Source organism: Diuraphis noxia, unplaced genomic scaffold, assembly GCF_037042655.1.
Source record: "Diuraphis noxia isolate RWA-SAM2 unplaced genomic scaffold, SU_Dnox_SAM2 contig0001, whole genome shotgun sequence".
NCBI lineage: Eukaryota > Metazoa > Arthropoda > Insecta > Hemiptera > Aphididae > Diuraphis > Diuraphis noxia.
In genome coordinates this window covers 69330626-69350097 of record NW_028301711.1, presented here as the reverse complement: position 1 = coordinate 69350097, position 19472 = coordinate 69330626, and the positions used below count along the sequence as shown (strand labels likewise).

Genomic DNA, 19472 nt, shown 5'->3' with positions numbered 1-19472 from the left:
AAAATGTCTAAACTACACGCTTAGAGTTTTGGTATTTAGCGTATACCTGCAGTGTCCACTGTCCGACAACTTTGAAAATGATTATGATTTATTACAAGGTATATTACATAACATAAGTATTATATTATTATATCTGATAAAAATGATTTATTGGTTCTTCAGATCTTAATGAAATAAAAACAAAATGTGGAGTGGTGATAAAACACATATGCTGACGGACGATTGAGAAGTTTCAAGCAATCCATTTTACGCAAAATGGCATCATGTTTTTGACATCGAAAACACTGAAACCATTTTCTGCGATAAATTGTTTTCTCCGACTTCTTAATAATATGATGTACTATAGTAGATAGTAGATTGTAGATGTTTGAATTAAATTATATAATGTTGTTGGAACTTTTTGTCATTCACCCTTTCATTATAGAATCTTATTATTATTATTATCAAATGCAATAAACTTCGTAAAAAATATAATCGCGTATAATTTTACTTCAATTATTATGACTGAGAAAAGTACAAATCAACTATGGATCGTGTAATATAATAATTGTCGATTTCCATAATTCACTCATCGAACAATAATTTTCATTTTGATTGAAAAAAAATGTGAGAATACAATTAATCATAAAATTTATATTTTATATAACTTTATATAAGTTATTATCGCTCACAAAAGATCCAATTGCAGACAAGATATTGTAGTGGCTGCTGCTGTTTGAATTTCGGAATAGTAAATTTAAAAATAATTTAATACTTATAAAAAGTTAAAAAAAAAAATCAACATTAACTCATCTAAGTTTTGATTTGTATACATCAAACTTTTCAAAAAGATGATCTGCTACACAATTTAAAACACAAACTAGAAAGGAGTGGAGATAGAAATTAATAAAATAGAATCCAGTTGACACTTTTTGTGAATTACAACAAATCTCAATAATTTAATAATATGTTCATTAACTTTTAAGTATGTAATGCTTGGTGAATTTTTCTATATATTAGTTGATTGATTGAGTGTCATTTGTCTTGTATAGTAAGTACTATAGTAATAAGATATTTCTGTGTACACAGTGAGTCATTCAAAGGAGATTGAGATAATAAATTAGTTTTAAAATCTTAGAGAGAAAAACGAATAGATAAAACTTAACGAAAAAACAGATTTTTATCACAGTGCATTGCATTGACGATAGTAGTCTTGGGCGATATTTTCTGAAGGAATTAGGAGGCTGCCATATCATTATTTTTTTTCTTTGCTAGTAAACGATAAAATCGTTATACGGAGGAGCAGTGAATAACGAATAGAGAACAATAATATCCGTATTATTATAACATTGAATAACTATAAGAATTGTGACAAGAATCTAAGTCTGAAAGTCACACACGAGTGAAATTATGAAAAATTATGAAAAACTATAAAATGTAGTTATAGTAGAGACTAAAATGAGCACTATACCAACTTTCTATGAATAAAATAAATGATAACACTTGGATATTTTTTATTTTCCGGTAATAGAATTATACAGTTTTAGAAAACCATATTTACAATAGGTATTCAATCACGTTCATGAAGTTGGCCCACCTAATTACTCCAAATTTTTCGAAATCTATGCCATTATTTTGCAAGTTATTTGCAAGTATTTGCAAGTCTATTTTTAGAAATTTGGAGTAATTAGGTGGGCCAACTTCACGAACGTTATTCAATCGAAGTTATTTAGTTACGTTGTGGGAGTTAAAGTTACGAAATTAAAATTACCACTTTTCATTTGAAGCAATGAAAATTGTAAATTATATTATACAACCGAAATGTTCCAAAATAATAACATTATAAAAATATAAATATTGTTTTTATTTAAAAGTTAATGGTTATCATTTTTCAACACTACTTATTATTCTAAAAGGAATAAAATTGAGTTTGATAGAACTTATAATAAGATTTACAAAGTCATCTGCATGATTTCTCCAGCGTTGTTTTTTTTCATTCATTTTTAAACAAAAACAAATAAATATCAGATATATGTTATCCCGATTCGGGTTATTTGTAGTACAAATTCCAGGATGCCATTGTATACACAACTTGTAAAAGCTCAAACAAAGCGATTTGCGTTAGCTATTACAACAGTAATTTGTTATTACAATTACTATAAATCAAGATCAAAAAATAAACAAATTAAAAGTGAATAAAATATAATGAGGGATATTATTGTTTAAACTCAAACTCAGGCTACTCATCGGCCATTATAAAACCCAAGCTATACATTTATTGAAATTTTACGACAGGCTTTTTCAGACGCGGAAATACCACTAAAATTGACTTAACACTCAAATGATTTTCAACTACACACTTCTCGTCATTAAAGTACAAGGGTCCGTAAAAAATAGCTTAATGTTAATTATGAAAATACCATTTCAAAGTAAAAAATAATTAATTTTTTGCAATGGTTTTTTTGCTTTGATGTCTTTATATCTTTGAAAGGGGTGTAGTGCAGTTTTTTTCCTTCAACCCAAGTTTTCCTATTTTCACGGAACCATATGGTCTATTTTTAATTAGGTATTCTTTTATTGTCTACCCCTTCATTTGGTATGCGTTTTTTTCATCGGAAATGCTAGAATATGTGGGAAAAGTGTATAGCGTTAAATATATTGTTCGTAATACCTATATAATATGAGCATAATATTCATATAATATTCTGTACGCTAATTAGTTTGAAAGTCAGTAGTTCTTATTTAAAATATAATGCAGGTGAATTGTAGTGGACATTTTTAAATTTTTTAAATTTAACATGATTAATAGTTTTATTTTACAATGGTCTTAAAACAATTATTTGAAAAAATGCTTAAAATGTCAACGAATAGTGAGTTATATAATTACAGTATATTGGAATAGCACTAGTCATAAAAGTGTGAAAACAATAAGAATTCATTATATTGTATTGTATTTTTGAAAATATAATTTTCATTAATTTGTTGGAAATTCAATTTCATTAAAAAAAAAATTTAACCGTTTTTGAATGTTTTTTTAGACCATTTAAAAAGAAATTATTATTCATAGTTATAATATTACATTAAAAAAATGCATAGGAATATCTGCATTATAATTCGAATTTGAACCACTGACTTTATATATTTTATTATTTACGGACGATTTTGTTCGCAAAATATTGGTTTAACAAATACCGGAATTACAACGATAAAGTTTATTACGAATTATTTAGTTATAGTTTTTTTTTTTTTTATTACATTAATTATTTTAAATTAAAAAGTATACTTCCTACAAATAACAAATCACTAAATAGTAACTATTATAGTTTTAAGAATCAGATTTTAATTTAGGTGAAACTTAAATCACATTAACAGAATTGTCAAATACATATGAAATGGAATTATGCATACAACGTAAGATTTTTAATATTGTTTAGTCCAAAATCCTATCAATTAACTGACTATTAAAAAATTGGTCTAGTATTGTGTGATTTGACAAAATACATACATTTCATATTAAAAACTGATGTAAACTATCGTAACTAATTTTTAGAAATTGTAAAATTTGTGATTTCACTGAATCGAGATGGTAAGAATATATTATTATCAAATATTATTTTATCGTAAGAAATAAAAATTATCGTTGTGTTTCTTATCGTAATCGCCAATATTTGGGACTTAAAGCATTTGCCTATTTTTATGGATTACTTTAAAATGTAGCATAGTGCTATGGAAGTATATGTCATGTTATAACACGTTTAATTATGAAGTTTGAAAGTGCTCTTTTTCGCTTGTTTCAGCGATTTTTCAAAAAAATGCTTATTTGACCAGTATTTCTACGTTTTTTTATAATGTTTTCAACTATTATAACTATCGTTTAGATTTAATTTTTCAGAAAATCCATAAAATCCTTAAAGTCTCAAAATTGAAGTTTGATTTATTTTATAACATAACGATAAAGATTTATTTTTATTTTGTTTGATTTTTTAGTTAGAATTTTTTAGTTTTTAGTTTTTTTTGATAAATATTTTTACTTAAATTTAAGTTTTTTAAATGCTTATTTGAGTGCTTATAATTATGTTTAAGAGCTTTTTGAAACGCTTATTTCAATGATTTTAAGTGCTATAAGTCCCGAGCCCTGGTAATCACTAATCAGTGAACTACCTTTAATTAATTGAAATGGTTCCTGAATGATAATAAGTGCTAAGCAATAAAACGTAAACAACATTATTTTTCTTAAACTATACTTATTTTATTATAATACATTGTTATTTTAAAATAATTTAATTATTTGCAAGACTTGTCATTTGTGAGAGATTTCGCCTGTAGTGGTAAGACTGTGGATCAATGTCACGTTTTATTATGCTCGCAACAAATTGAATAAGTCATTCCATAATGGGCTTGAATTTAAATTTAATTTGCACTCGATGGAGCATTATTCAAATATTTTGAAAAATAGCCAATGAAAAAGTAAATTAATAAAAACTAAAATTTATCTACCTCTGATTATAACGAGCAACATACGCTTCGCCGATATAGTATAAAATTCCTTCTTTTTGCCTCAAACGTCCGACACCCGTTCCTACCAAATCAAATTGTTTACATAATATCTAATACCGACTACTATGCAAATTAATATTTAAATAACAAAATTAATGCAATAATTGTTACATTATGCTGTAACACGTTCTAATGTGATGGACAAATACAATTTACGTTGCCAATATTATAAAATATTACCAAATACGAATTTTATCATATAAGATTGTTTTAATAAGAGGTCGTGAAGGTGTACTCTTTTCAATCATCGATTTGCAGTCATCTAATATAATTTGTGTGGTAGTCACCAGTATAGGCTTTCATAAAAAAATAAAAAAATATTTTGATAAATCAATATAGATATAATAAATATCAACCGTAATATAACGTGGCAGGAAATGCGTAGAAAAGTGTATTTTGCCTTTAAAACGATAATAATTCACCAGGCGTGCAATAATAGTTATTCATAATATGATAAAAAAGCACATGTCAATAATTTTCTACTTATTACTATACCTAAATAATATTGGTCGTAATTTTAAATTACTATTTAATATTCAGTATGGACGTATGGTTAACATTTCATGAAATTATCGTTTGTGCGTCACTATGATACAACATAAAAAGATAGAAATCCTAACTGTTATAAAAATAGTCATGACATAAGCATTTATCTGATTAAAATTTCAAATTATTCTTTAAAAAATAATCGTGCAAAAAAATCAAACGTTGATGAATAGAATTATCTCAAGAATGAATCTTATTATAAACATTTTACTTTCAAGTGAAGTGAAAATTCTTAAGACAGCATAATGTTATTCACAACAGTGTAAACTTAAAAAAATAAAAATAATAATAATAATAATAATAATAATAATAACAAAAAACTGCACCATCTACTGCTACGTTAAAAATTATATTCTGTAGTACCCTTGATACCGATTGTGAAACGAAGACGGCCAAAAGAATCTTCAAACGATTTTTACTCGGAATACATAATAATTATATTCTTCGTTGAAAAAATATTTACTACTGTCTTTAAAATTTATTTGAATTTAATAAAAGCTTATTTTTCTTATATTAGTCACCTATTTATTGTGCAATTATTTGCTTAAATAAGAGTCGATAAAATAGTGAAGTTAATATTTAGTATGACGTACAGGTAGAAAGTTTTTTTTCAGACATTAAAATAATAGGTATAATAATATAATAATTAGGTATTGCGATATTGAGTATTGGCACATTCAATATGCAATCGAAGTCGATGAGTACAGTCCGAGTAAAATAAAATAGAAATCAGAATATACTACAATCAAAGTATTAAAAAGTAGCCAAGTAGGTATTCTTACTTTCTTCAAATCCTTGCCCGAGTCACTCCGGTCGTCTGCCAAATATTTACGTTTGTTTGTAATGGGTTCTTCGTCGGTCTGAAAAAAAACAAGATTATAAAAATAAGACTCAAAGAAATATATATTATTTTGTCTGAAAGTCAGAGGTCCTTCCTGAGCGCACACGCTAGGTGTAAAAATTGCCAATTGGTCTGTTATAGGTACTCAAAAAAACTTGGGTGTCTAACACTTGAACACTGTGACATTGGTTTAAAATTATATTACTATTGGTATTATTATTTTATTTTATTTTTATCATTCTTATTGTTATACGTGCCAACAAACCTGACAATAAACCTCGATGACGAGTGAATTCCTTCCATTCAAAGATCATCGAGTTTTTAATTATTTAATACCTACATTTTTTATAGTAATTTATAAGGACGATAAAAATTTCAAAGTATTCATCGAATTAAAAATGTATAGAATTATTAGTTTTAGCCAATTGTCATTTGGCATAATTCAAGTAGTACAAAATTTTCATTTTTTATTTCATGAAATAAGGTTTTTTAATTATAAGTCCATCATTAGTCTCGTATTAATCAATTTTTTTTTTAATAATACATAATATTATATATAATAATATGATGTACAAATTATATATAATATGTAGGTATTATATTATACTTCAAAGTAACTATTTAATAAAAAAGAAGAGTAAGGAGTACCAAATGATGTAAACACTACTATAATAAGGTGCGCATTTAAAGAAAACAAAAGGTCCCTATACCAAAAATATTTAAACTATAATTATTTTTAAATCCCGAGCGGAACAAGGAATGTATTATGGTTCTACAATGGTGTATTTTTTTTCAGAGGTAACGTTTTAGAGTAGAAAAATTGCTCCAATCTTATTATTGAAAGTGGATTCCAGTAACAAATTTAATCTAAGAAGTCAAAAGTAGGAAATACCCAGAACTTTTCTTAATAATTGAAAAAAAACATGAATATATTTTACGCAACACCAATTTTCAACAAAATTGATTTTGATTTTTTATTAAAAATTCCAAATAAAATAACCACAGAGACTTTAACCTTTATAACTAAATAAATATTAATAGCAGTATTTTTTAGGCACTATTTAAAATATTTAGACTAATAATTGTATGCTATATTTATACAACGAACCTATTCACACTATTTTACACTATACTGCAGTAGGTATCGAATAATAAGTAAAGAACAATAATATCTACTATAACATGTAAATATTTTTTTTTAGGCAAAAAGGATTACATCCAATATAACTAAAAAATTATAATAATTAGAAAAAGTATAAAGACAATATGTATTCAACATAAACTACCTGTCCTGAGAAGAAGATAGGTGATCGCTTCAATCTCCTTTACTTCGAACAGTTTTTCTTAAACGATGATTTATCATTAAATTAAAAATTCACTTCATCCATTATATAGTGACCTAGTCAATGAAGAGGTGAACTTGATACCTACAGACTGAAGGCTACAGTACATTGCGGATTGAGCTTCTCGGATTCTCATGTTATAATATCTTCTTTAAATTTTAGATTCTGAGCTGAGCGAGGAATAATACATTCCTCCAATACGGTTTTACAATGATGTTATTTTCCTTTTTTATTCTGTAAACACTTTTTCTCCCTCTAAACTTGCTCAAATGTATCAATTGCAGCATTTTTCTAAAAGATAATTTTCTTGAGCTGGTACTTTAGAGGGGTCATTGTTCGATTTTCGAAACGGTTAGAAACGGAAATAAAATCGGTTAAAGGAGAAAAAACGTATGATTTCACAATTTTATAATATTAAATAATTACAGATGACGTTTTTTTTTTTTTTTGTAAATTATATCAATATAATTAATATAATATAACATATCCTAGACTGATGAACTGTCTTCATTCAGAATCGTTTTTCGTATACAATGATATTACATCAATGAATTCAAATTTAATACCATACATTACAGTAACCCATTTGTTTTTTGTTTTCTTTCTCTACTCTAGCACACGTACAACATAGTCAAAACGTATTCACGCTGAATCATTATTCTATAGTTTTGACTTTTGAGTAACTTTAGTGTAAATTAATTCATCACAAAAACGATAAAGACATTATTTTCGAGGGTATGACATATTGATTTGTTAACATACTGTCTTAAAACAATACAAACATCATTTAACTTCAATCACTTTTCTTATTTTGAAGTTCGAATACAGAGTGAAATAATAATACAGTATAAAAACAATATAGCATACCTTAAAAAATATTAATCCCTATATTTTTTGTGAGAGGTGTTTTAACTCTTAAAATACTTAATAATAATAATTTAAAAAAAAAAAAAACGATTTTATGTGAAAGTGTTTTATCTATTATGTTGTGCGTGGGTCGAAGAAAGAAAACAAATATTGTGCTGACATAATATACTCTAAAACGTTTTAAATATTTAAATAAAATATCTTCATAAATTAAATTGAATTCCTTGTTGAAATAATTCGTGTAAATTTAAACAACTAGATTTATTTTGATATCACATCAAAATTATTAATTTTCGTTTAGATGATCTAAAAAAAAACTTTTTCGTAACTTCACCAAAAGGAAAATTATGTTTTTTTCATTGTTATGCACCATAAACAATATTTAGAAGAAAGGAAAGTCAACTTTTTGTGTGTCATAATAATTCTTTAGGAATTATAAACTATACATTCACCATTTCAGCGAAGTCTCAGACAAAAATGCTTTTACACTGGTTAAAAACTTTACTGGCAAAATCTTGGCTGTATACAAATATTTCTATAATATCTTGTATTTTAGGATTAACAATTATTGTGAATAATATCGATAGCTTTAAAATATAGTCACTTATTCGGAAATCTATAAGTTTCCTTTTCATTATTCAAATCTTTTAATTTCGATCTCGAGTTTAGTTTACTAATTACTACAGTTTTTTAAAAAGTTTTTGGCAAAACAAAATAAATAAATTAACTAAAGATAATGGAAGTAGACTATATAGTAAAATAACTCAAAATAAAAATGCTTTAAAAAAATAATGTAGGTTTTGTGTGTAATTAGTCGTTAAACAAATTAAGGAAACATTAACGAAAATGGTAAAATAGGACTAACCTAACAAAAAAATGTTGAACACATAATGTAATTTTAATATAAACAGACAATATACATGCAAGGTAAAAGTTTTTAATTTGATTTATATATATTCGCATGAATAAATAAAAAACAAAAATTAGACGGTTTGGATTATATTGTAATTATACTCATCATCTGCTCTCGTTTCGAATATTTAAAACGATGAACAATTATTCTTAAGTTGTATCTATACATGCCTATACCTACTTATTTATTGTAGGTATATTTTATAGAAGCACAAATCATATTATTATTATTATTGTATTTCGAACCATAGAAACTAAAAAAATTTACAGTATTTTGAATAAATTGGAAATGTATCCGATGAAGCTTATTACTTCCATAGAAACTTAATGAAACATAACTGCACAAGAGAATCGCCTATTATATAGGTAAATTAATTTTTTATTCCGTTGTAATATTTTATGAAATACGATTTTACGCATAGATAAGCACAATAATACAGTACAATATGTTTGTTCTACAAAAGAATATATTCATTAAAAACTTTTCATAATAACGTCATTGTACTGTTGCTGTTCAAATCTGTAATTTTGATCAAATCTCGTAAAGTCACAAAAACATTATATTACAATATAGAGATACAATCAATATCAGCCACCATAGTAGTATGTGCGGTTGCCATGATGCGATTGTTCGACTGTTGAGAGTATATTCCTCAACGATTCACGTGCAAATTAATTTTTTCCCATCATTTATTGACAAGACACACATAGCCGAATTTGTACTACAAACGGAAAATAACAACATTGTCTACTCACATAATGCAACTGCCGCATCACTGGTCCACACATAATGCATAAATTTACAACTGCAAGCGGAAAAGAAGGTCTCACAAGAAGGACAGGTAATGTTTTAAAAAAAATATTTTTTATAGGTACTTAATTTAAAGAAGTTTGAAAACATAGAAAATAAATGCTATTTTTGATTCTGTCACGAAAATGTTTTCTATTTTTTGTATCGTTAATATATTTTTTATTTTTTATTTTTTACATTTTGTAGCAACTAAATGCATTTTTAATTCCTTATTCCAAATCAGATTATTATTTGTTGCTGCCCACTGATGTAAAAAAATCAATTTTTGGACAATTATGTAAGTTAACGGAGAAAAATGTTAGTTTGAGGTAACACAATCTCAAATAATATTCGTCAATGTCTACCCAGAAGCTCCGGTCTGCGGCCATCGCCGTTGGTCGTAAAATATTTTATATTAGGTACATAAAGGGTGGTTCGTGGATCGCGCGAAATGAGATTTAATGACTGGGCGGCGGCGTAGATAAAACCTTTGTTAATTAATACGTATATCATTCGAATTCGTGTGCGAATATCATTAGGCCGGATATACGATTCCGTAACAGGGTAGGTTCACTTCAGGCAGTTTTGATGGAGGCCGCCGTCGTAAAGACTCTACGGACAAAACTGCAAATACTTCGACCTTATAATGAATATATTATTATTATTATTATCTATGATGGTTCGGAGGGACACCACGGGTAAAAATAATAAAATATATTACAATAATAATACAATATTTATTATAGTGGCGCCGTTCGTCAGTGTAAGTAATCACGCAACTTATATGTACCTACGCTAATAATATTAGGGCTGCAGGGGTCTTAATGACCAAATCAATAACAAAAAATACCTTAAAAAAAATGTATTTAAATCAGTTTACTGTTTAAAAAGTAACATAGATAAATTTTTTTCTTCGAATACATGAAAACGGTGTTTCGTATCTAATATACACATTTATCACTATTTTATATCTCGACCACCATAGGGGTCAACCCGTCAACCAATATGTAAGTTTTCATTATTGTAACAACTGGTAAACCAAATGTAAGTTTGCTAGAAAAAAAAATGTTGTAAAATGTTTGATGTAGTTTAGAAATCTGAAAATAAGTGATTCTCGTATGAACAAAGGAAGTTTGATACCAACCTGCAGGACTTTCCTTAGTGGTAAAAAATTCCAAGTATTTTTTTATCATCATTATTATTTATTAAAATTAAAATGTTTCAGCATAATGTTACATGCTTTTAAATGTAATAGAAAATATTGTTATAAAATAAACTTCAAAATTCCAAAAATTTAATCTTGAATAAATTCATTGTTAAAATAAAAAATGGGACTGCTTGATAATTGCTGCGTAGTATAATAAAATTATCATAAATTGGCAGTGTAAATTAAATTTCACAAGACTGGGACTGCATATTATAATTTTTTTTTTTAAAACTATTTTTGTCCAGTATCGTGTTTAGCATATTCTTTGAATAATTATTCTTAAGACCACCGATTTCACTTAGCAATAACATTCCGCATAAAAGTATACGGATTTAGATATTTTGGCTGATTGTCATTTTTGTTTTCTCAAGAAAATCAAGCTTTTCAAATAATATTATGATGTACACACCACACGGAACACGATACCTAACTACCTAACTAAATATTATTATATCATAGGTGTTTATATGTTGGTTTTGTACATGAATAATAAACGAGGTTATAACTTATTGTTAAGAATAACGAAAATATTAGGTATTAAACACGAAGTTCATCCTATGTAGATATTATTAAAGTGCCGATATTTAGTATATTTATAGTATATAATATAAAAATACGCTTACATTATGTGTTAAAATATTTCGATTTCTCTCATCTCTGATTCCCTACCCCCCCCCCCCCCCATCGATATTGTTCGCAATATTATAATATTAGTATCGGAAAATAGATATTAGTTTGGTTTAGCTTCTTAAAAAATATATATATTATTTATGAGATAAGTAAAATGTTAAAACTGTAATTAAATATTACATTTTAATAGGCCTTAATTAAGAGGACACTATGAGGACCCGCATGTGGTGTCTCCGTCTTACAAACGTACAACATAGAATAAACTATTTTATGTGGGATAAAACCATTCAGGCTATAATAGTCACAACTTACTAAGAAACACAATTTTCACAATATAAAAAGGAGAACATTTACTGTGTAACATCATTTTTATTTTTTTGACATAACAAATACAAAAACAGTTATTCGAGTTTGAAATAATGATTTTTTAAGCATAAGTTTTTTTTTTTTTGAATTTGCGATATCGAAAAAATAAAAACGATGTTGCACAATAAATATTTTCCTTTCACAGAGTGCAAATTTCGTTTCATTTTGGCTACAGACTGAGTGGTTCTATCTCACATAAAATAGTTTTTGCTATGTTGTACGTTTGTGAGACGGAGACAACACATGCGGATATAGCGTCCTCTTAAGGAAATAATTATCTTTTTTAAAAAAAAAGTCGTCATTTCAACTTCTTCGCTTCGGTAATCAATTATTAACAAAATAATTCTATAGATTTTTTTTTTATTGTATCGTATTCATTTTTTTTCGAAAATGGAGACGACAGATACTTAAAATATACAAGCGTAATTTTTAAAATCTATAATTCCGGGAGGTCAGGTTAAATATGATGCCGGGACTAATAGTTCTGCACAAAAGTCAATGTGATCGTGAACATAATATATTATCGTTCCGGAACAGTATGCGAAATCCTTTGAAGTATCATCAATTTGATTTTCTTGGTACTTATAAGTATGCCGCAAACCCTCTTTAGATGTATACACCTAAGTGTTCGAACAATCTTACCATTTACATGACGTGTATAATAATTATCATTATTATTATTATTGCCCACCGTTGAGTCCATTCCGCCGTCGAATGACGTATGGAAGTCGAGAAACCGGAAATATTATATGGAAATTGTACTTATAGTTTAGGAGCCGTGTTCAGTATAAATATTTTTTTTTTAGTTTGTCGACTGTTATTTTAGATTTTGGATTTTGGATATTGTATAATATTACAATATTTTGAATCGTTATTTTACGAGTAAAATACGAAAATATGTGAAAACAATATTCGAGTATACTATATATAAAAGTATACTATTCCACTAAACACTATTTATTGTGATAAAAAAATACTCATACAAAATCCACGTTTAAAATTAACATGAAATCTTAATTTCCATGCGTAAGACTAATATTCTTTATACATTGACGCTATTGAAAAACACGCTTTTCCGTCGTAATAATTCTAAAAAAATAACTGATTATTCTACAGCAAATATTACAACACGTCAATATTCATCCGAAAGCGATCGAATCACCGTGCTAATCACAATATTATTTGATCTATGCCTACCTATACTTAAAGCTATATCGATAAATCAATTTTTTTGTCTAAATATATATGTAAAAATTATGCAGTATTTAATAATATTAATTTAAACAATCAGATTATTCAATGGAATAGAAAATATGATTCAGTCAAATATCTTTGTGATTTTCTAGATGAAAAACTAACATGAAATATCCACATAAACAAAAAACTCACACATGGGATATGCCAGTATGAGAATCTTGTATCCTTAAATGAATCATAAATCAACCCTTCTAATGAAATCTTATCTCCTTCTTTACACCGCAATAATCAGACCAATGATATTCTATGCTTTTCTAAGTTGTCTTGTATGGGCTGCTACCTCCATCACTAAAATAAATAAAATTCAAATTTTACAAAATAAATTCCTAAGGATGCCTCAAAGCACCATGGTTTATGGAGAAATCGTCATATCTATAATGAGTAATGACACGGGAACACCTCTGATAAACACATGGATCAAAATCCAGTTTAAAAAATTCCACTCCAAACTAAAAAACTTGGACAGTGCTCGACATTACAACCTAGGAAAAAAACCATCAACAGTCGTCTGCGGCCTTTAATACCCCAGAACATTCTACTAAAAGACAGTGGAGACTGTGATGATTATTATTAATTAATAATTATTATTAATATAATATGCAAGTCATCATAACATTATTTCTATTTATACTTCTATATTTATTTGTATTCATATATAATAGCACTAATAATTTATGTCATTAATTTAAAAATTCATAAACCACAAATTGTAAAAAAAAAAAAAAAATGGTTGTAATACCACAATATGTGCTGTAACCTTTTATAATTAATTAAATAGAAAAAGAAAATAATTGTTGGCAATACTACTATAGTAAAATAGAGGTTGGTCGAGTATAGTGGGAGAGTGTAAGTAAAGTGCTTTTCAGCCTGTGACCCATGTGAGGGCTTACGATAAAAAGAATTGTTATATTGTCAAGTTGCGTTGAGTATTTTTAATTTAATTTTGTGTTAATATTATAAGAATCTTGACATAATATTAAACGAAATCATTGCGAATCGATTATATTCAAAGTCATAAGTATAGACTATAGTTACACAATTATTTGTATTTTATTAACACAATAAACAGTTAATTATAATAGTTATTTCCTATTTTAACATATTGTAATCATATAACAATCTCTGACATCATATAAAATATTGTTACCATATATTTTAATCAACAACTTTGTATTTTGACTTAAAATAAAAACAATATATTCTGCACAGATTTTAGATGAAACCTAAGTTTTCAGTATTTTTTCTAACGATTTTGACAATATAATAACAATTGAGAAAACGATCATTTTTAAATTACCTCTTAAAATACCAACTAAAAGAGGAAAGATAGGATGAAACAAAATTGTTGTCGTTGTTTCATCATTCCGAAGGGAGTGTGTACAAAAAACAAAATTCATCATTGTAAAACCAATGTATTTTTTGTTTCACTAGGAACTAGGTACCTATGTTGTAACTCATAAAAATATAATATTAAACATAATATAATAAATACGTATACCTATACAGGTAAAGCTTGGTGTGGCTCCGGTACGATGAACAATATGCAAATTTAAGCTTTTTTTGAAAAGTCGAATAAAGTGCACCGTGAATACTATGGTTGAAAAAAGATGTTTAAATTTTATTTATTGAATACATATTTAATGAAAAAATTAGTTGGATTTTCCGACAATTAACGCTGAATAGTCGACTGCACTGTGTTTTCTCGGCACCGCGATCTGAGTACCTAGCTAATTATTGTACAAATACCGAGTTACAAAATCCACCATTCAACTTGTGGCTGTCCAATCTATCAGTTTTAATATTTTTGACGTGAAAAAGTTTCGAATCATTAAGATTCGGGCTTAAATGTCAGAGGCCATTTTTCATAATATAAGTTGGTATTAGTTAATTAATCATTTTACATTGCCAAAAACACTTTATTTTACTGTAAATGAAACAAAGAATTAATGCATATTTATTTTTACAATTTTCTAATTTTAGTAAGAGGGTATGATGCAGTTTTGTTTAAAGAGTAACAAGAAAAAAAAATACGTTACAACATTAATTAAACCCTGAATTTGGGGCATAATTTTTAATGTCATCATCTTAATAAATTATATTTCCTAAAATGATTATAAAACCTAATTTATGCAGACTGACATTCATCATTCGGTGCTCCGCCAAATTGTTGTAATTTCATACAATAACACATAACTATTTCAAAAGAATAATTTTTCAAACACGCATGAAGATATTTTTTTCAAGATGACTTTTGTTTATTGTTTGGTATTATAAAATAGTAAAAGTAGTAAAAATAGGCATTATAAATAATTATTTAATGATACAAAAATTTAATTAATTATAAATATTATAAATTTTTCGTTTTGTTTCGTTATCATTCAAACAATAATGACTTCAAAGCCTCGAACAAATGTCTGAAATTTATTTTCATTTTTTTTTTTTTAAACTATTCTTTTATTGTGTGTATTTATTTTCTATAGGTATGTCATAAGCTCTTAAGTCTAGGTGACATACCAATATTTTAATTTAAAATGTATAGTACTTAATATCATATTCCAATAATGCAGCACTTAAAATATGTAAGGAAATATACTTGTTCAGTGTATACTATATCATATATATAGTAACATAATAGTTTAATATATGATAACACTAAAAGTAAGCTGATCTCCAAACAGAACCGTTTTTCAAATGCATTAATATAATGGTTTTAAAATTAGTGTGTAATCTTAAAAGTATCTTTTAGGCTTCGAGTAGCACACCCAGATTAGCACGTCTGGCTTACCTGACTCAATAACATTTTTTTTATAATATGCATATACTTTTTTTTTTTGTTACCTATTGATCTTAAATGTATTATTTAAAACTTAGACAATATTATTCTATGCTTACGTACCTATTATATTAAGTGATAGTGTCTGTTGCGTGTTGTTTTTAAATGGTGATGGCGATGATGTTTAGTGATTGGACATATTATTTACGTTTAAAAGGAAAATATAATACTCATCATTGATTAGGTATATAAACTTAAGGATTAGGTCTAACTTTAGGCTCAACAATTACACTATACGCGTGTGGGATTAAGTATACCCGTAGTGTTTTAATTTTTTTACTTAAACGTTAGTATGAGATAATAATTATTATAAGATTTTTAATATCTAAGTTTATATTTAATATATTTTAAATTTACATTTCATAATATATACTTTGTGTATCTCTTTCCATTTAACTTTCGAACGATTTTCTACTAGGAAATAAAATAAGTAAACTGTATAATATTCTTTTAGTTCGTTTCAAAATACCGGGGAACAGATAAAGAATAAAACTTAATTAAATCTGCAAACAAACAGCTTCATCTCGGTCAAAACTACAAAAGCAGAAAAAAACTAATTTTCATCACAAGGTGTTTATTAATTTAATAGTTTTATACCACTAAACAACGGTACAGTAAAGTATAGAAGGGCGAAGGCGTATTACACGTACAAAATTTAGAATGATATTTATTAAGATGAGAATATCAAGATAATTAAACTAAGAAACTCGATTTTCCTCGACATTTTCCCCGAAGAGCTGTTCAAGTCTCTAAAATATTTTATCATTCGTCACGCTGTCTGGAATAAGTTTTAGATGCAACTACACTTCTGTGCTGTACCTATTATCGAATACAGAGAAAATTTTATCGTTATTCTTATTTTGAAATTTATTCTTGTATATGTGTACTGAGTTCATGGTTAACATATTTTATGTGGTCCCACTCATTGTATCGATATGTAATTTTATTAAAATGAGTTAATAATTAATTGGAGAAATATATTATACTAAAATAATGAAAACAATTATTAATAGTGAATTTCATTGACATAATATTACATTAAAGTTTAAAGCTAAATATTTTTTATTAATTTATTAATTGTGATCATTTTTTTTTGAACTAATATTTTTCTTTTACAATAAATATATTATGTTTTATTCTTTGATATTTTTTTACTTCATGCTTATATTAAGTCTCATGTATCGTTAACGAGTTCCAATAACTTTAATTTCACATTATACTCCGCTGGTCATTGGTTATGCGATAATTATGACCCATTTAAACAACACGTCAAAAACGCACATAATAATAATGACGTATACCTAATGCGTCTTACAATAATTATTATGATCTTTTTTAATTGTCATATTATATTATTATAAAACTGATTAATATTCGTTCTGTCATATTTGTTAATAATATATAATGATCGTTATACTCGTATCGTTTTTGTATGAATATAATATCATATTTTACCATAACAGAGAGCGTAGTACCTACTCGTTAGGACCGTTATCAGGAACCCTATGCACGTGGTAGGACGGACGTGGAGGACAAGGGCCTATTTAACTTAATTTTTAATTTTTGAAATTTTGATTAGGAAACTTGTTTAATACTAAATAGTATATTATGATAAAAGAATAAAATGTATTGTATTAAATCATTTTGATGTTTTAAGTTGTAAGTTAACCATTAGTTATAGGCTATAATCACTATACACTTTTAATGGGTTGTATTTTATAATTGGAAGTTCTGTGTAGGGCATGCAAAAAGATTCATTACAGGTGCCGAACATTTAATGTGGAGGTCTGGCTGTAGTCAACATGCACCCAAATTGATTCAAGATCATAATATAATATAATATTAGACGATATTACCTATGTGTAATTTGAACAGGAATTTTTGATATGCGTTTGTAATTTGTAGCATCTAAGGTATTAATGAAAATATTGATTATAATTTGCATCAAAATTCAAATCCATTATTCTTTCGATATTGCGTAGATATACGTTTCGATAGTTAAGTTTAGTGATAGTGAGATATTAGAATCTAATATTAAGATACTGAGTGGTTATTTCACTTGGTAATCTATTCACATCGTTCTACGGTACGGCAGTATTGAAATTAAAGTTAGATATCTAATAACAATAACGTACCTATGAAAAACATATATAATATATAATATTTATTTTTTATTTTTACAAGTGTTAGACAATTTGTATCAATTATACTAGACACAGTTAGAATATGCCATACAATTTAACTAGGTTTTATTGAAAGAAGTCACCCATTGATACAACTTTCTGATAGTTTGATAATAAATGTAATTTAAGAGGTCACGACACCACTTACGCTTCAAACGTATCGGATGATTTCCAGATATTGTGAGAGTGGCAATATTATAAAATAATTAACCATTATAATGTAATAAATGCACCATTTTTGTAAAAATAAAAATAAAAAGTATAGTAATATTATACGCTATTATAACGGATCCGATGTCAAATTCCGTAACGACTAGTACGATGGTGAATAGTTGAAAATCCTGAAAAATTATTTTTATCGTTCATGTCTGTCGAGTCTCAATGTCGAAGAGCATTTCAAAGAAATAATCAAATACTTGACAATCAAAGAGTATTGTATTCTCATTTAGGGGTACAAATTACAAACACGATTTTCGAATACCTATGATGATACGAAATCCATATCTGTAGGTATTTTGTTGTAAATTACAAACCTCTCCTCCAAGCTGATCGAGCCGTGCATCTCTTGTTGCATGGTTAATTATAATAATAACAATTTATTCACACGTCGTAGTGAAATGATGCAGACTTCGATTTTTCTGATTTCCTTAATTTTACTATAAAATGTCGTTCCCCAGAGCCGGCCAGAGCAATAGTAACAGCAATGACAAGCTGACAGTTTCACGTTCACCTCATCCTCAAAAATGTATCAAATTTTACTCTCCTCCACTCATTCAAATATATATGTTGTGACCCTGGCAAGAACCTTAGCATGGTCTTGGCCCCGCTCTGTTGTCGGTGCGCTCGTTTGTGTGATCGACGGTCGCGGATTTTAAATCGAGAACATAATAGCACAATATCGGGAGATATAGGGACGTCACAGTACCTATTATATTATCTTTGTATTGCTGCAGGATGTTGAAATTATTACCTATATTTAATTCAGCAAACGTTACGATGAGACCCGAATGAATGCGACTGAATCGTGTACGGTGGCGGTGAAATTTCACGTAAACACTGTGCATAATAAATAAATTATAATAATAATTATAATATGACGTTTTGCAACGGACGTCTCCATCGAGACCGTGGGGCGCGTCGTGCAAAATGCACATACATATA

General features: G+C 27.2%; 1 protein-coding gene across 2 annotated transcripts in view; it reads right to left on the bottom strand.

Annotated features, from left to right (window-relative positions):
• LOC107169051 (pseudouridylate synthase RPUSD2-like) overlaps nt 1–19472 on the bottom strand; it is a 530147-nt gene that overhangs the window by 30645 nt on the left and 480030 nt on the right. For both annotated transcript variants that reach the window (XM_089217235.1, XM_089217236.1), the window contains one exon: nt 5865–5942. In XM_089217235.1, the coding sequence (XP_089073361.1) occupies nt 5865–5942 (78 nt within the window). The remainder of the gene's footprint in view (nt 1–5864; nt 5943–19472) is intronic.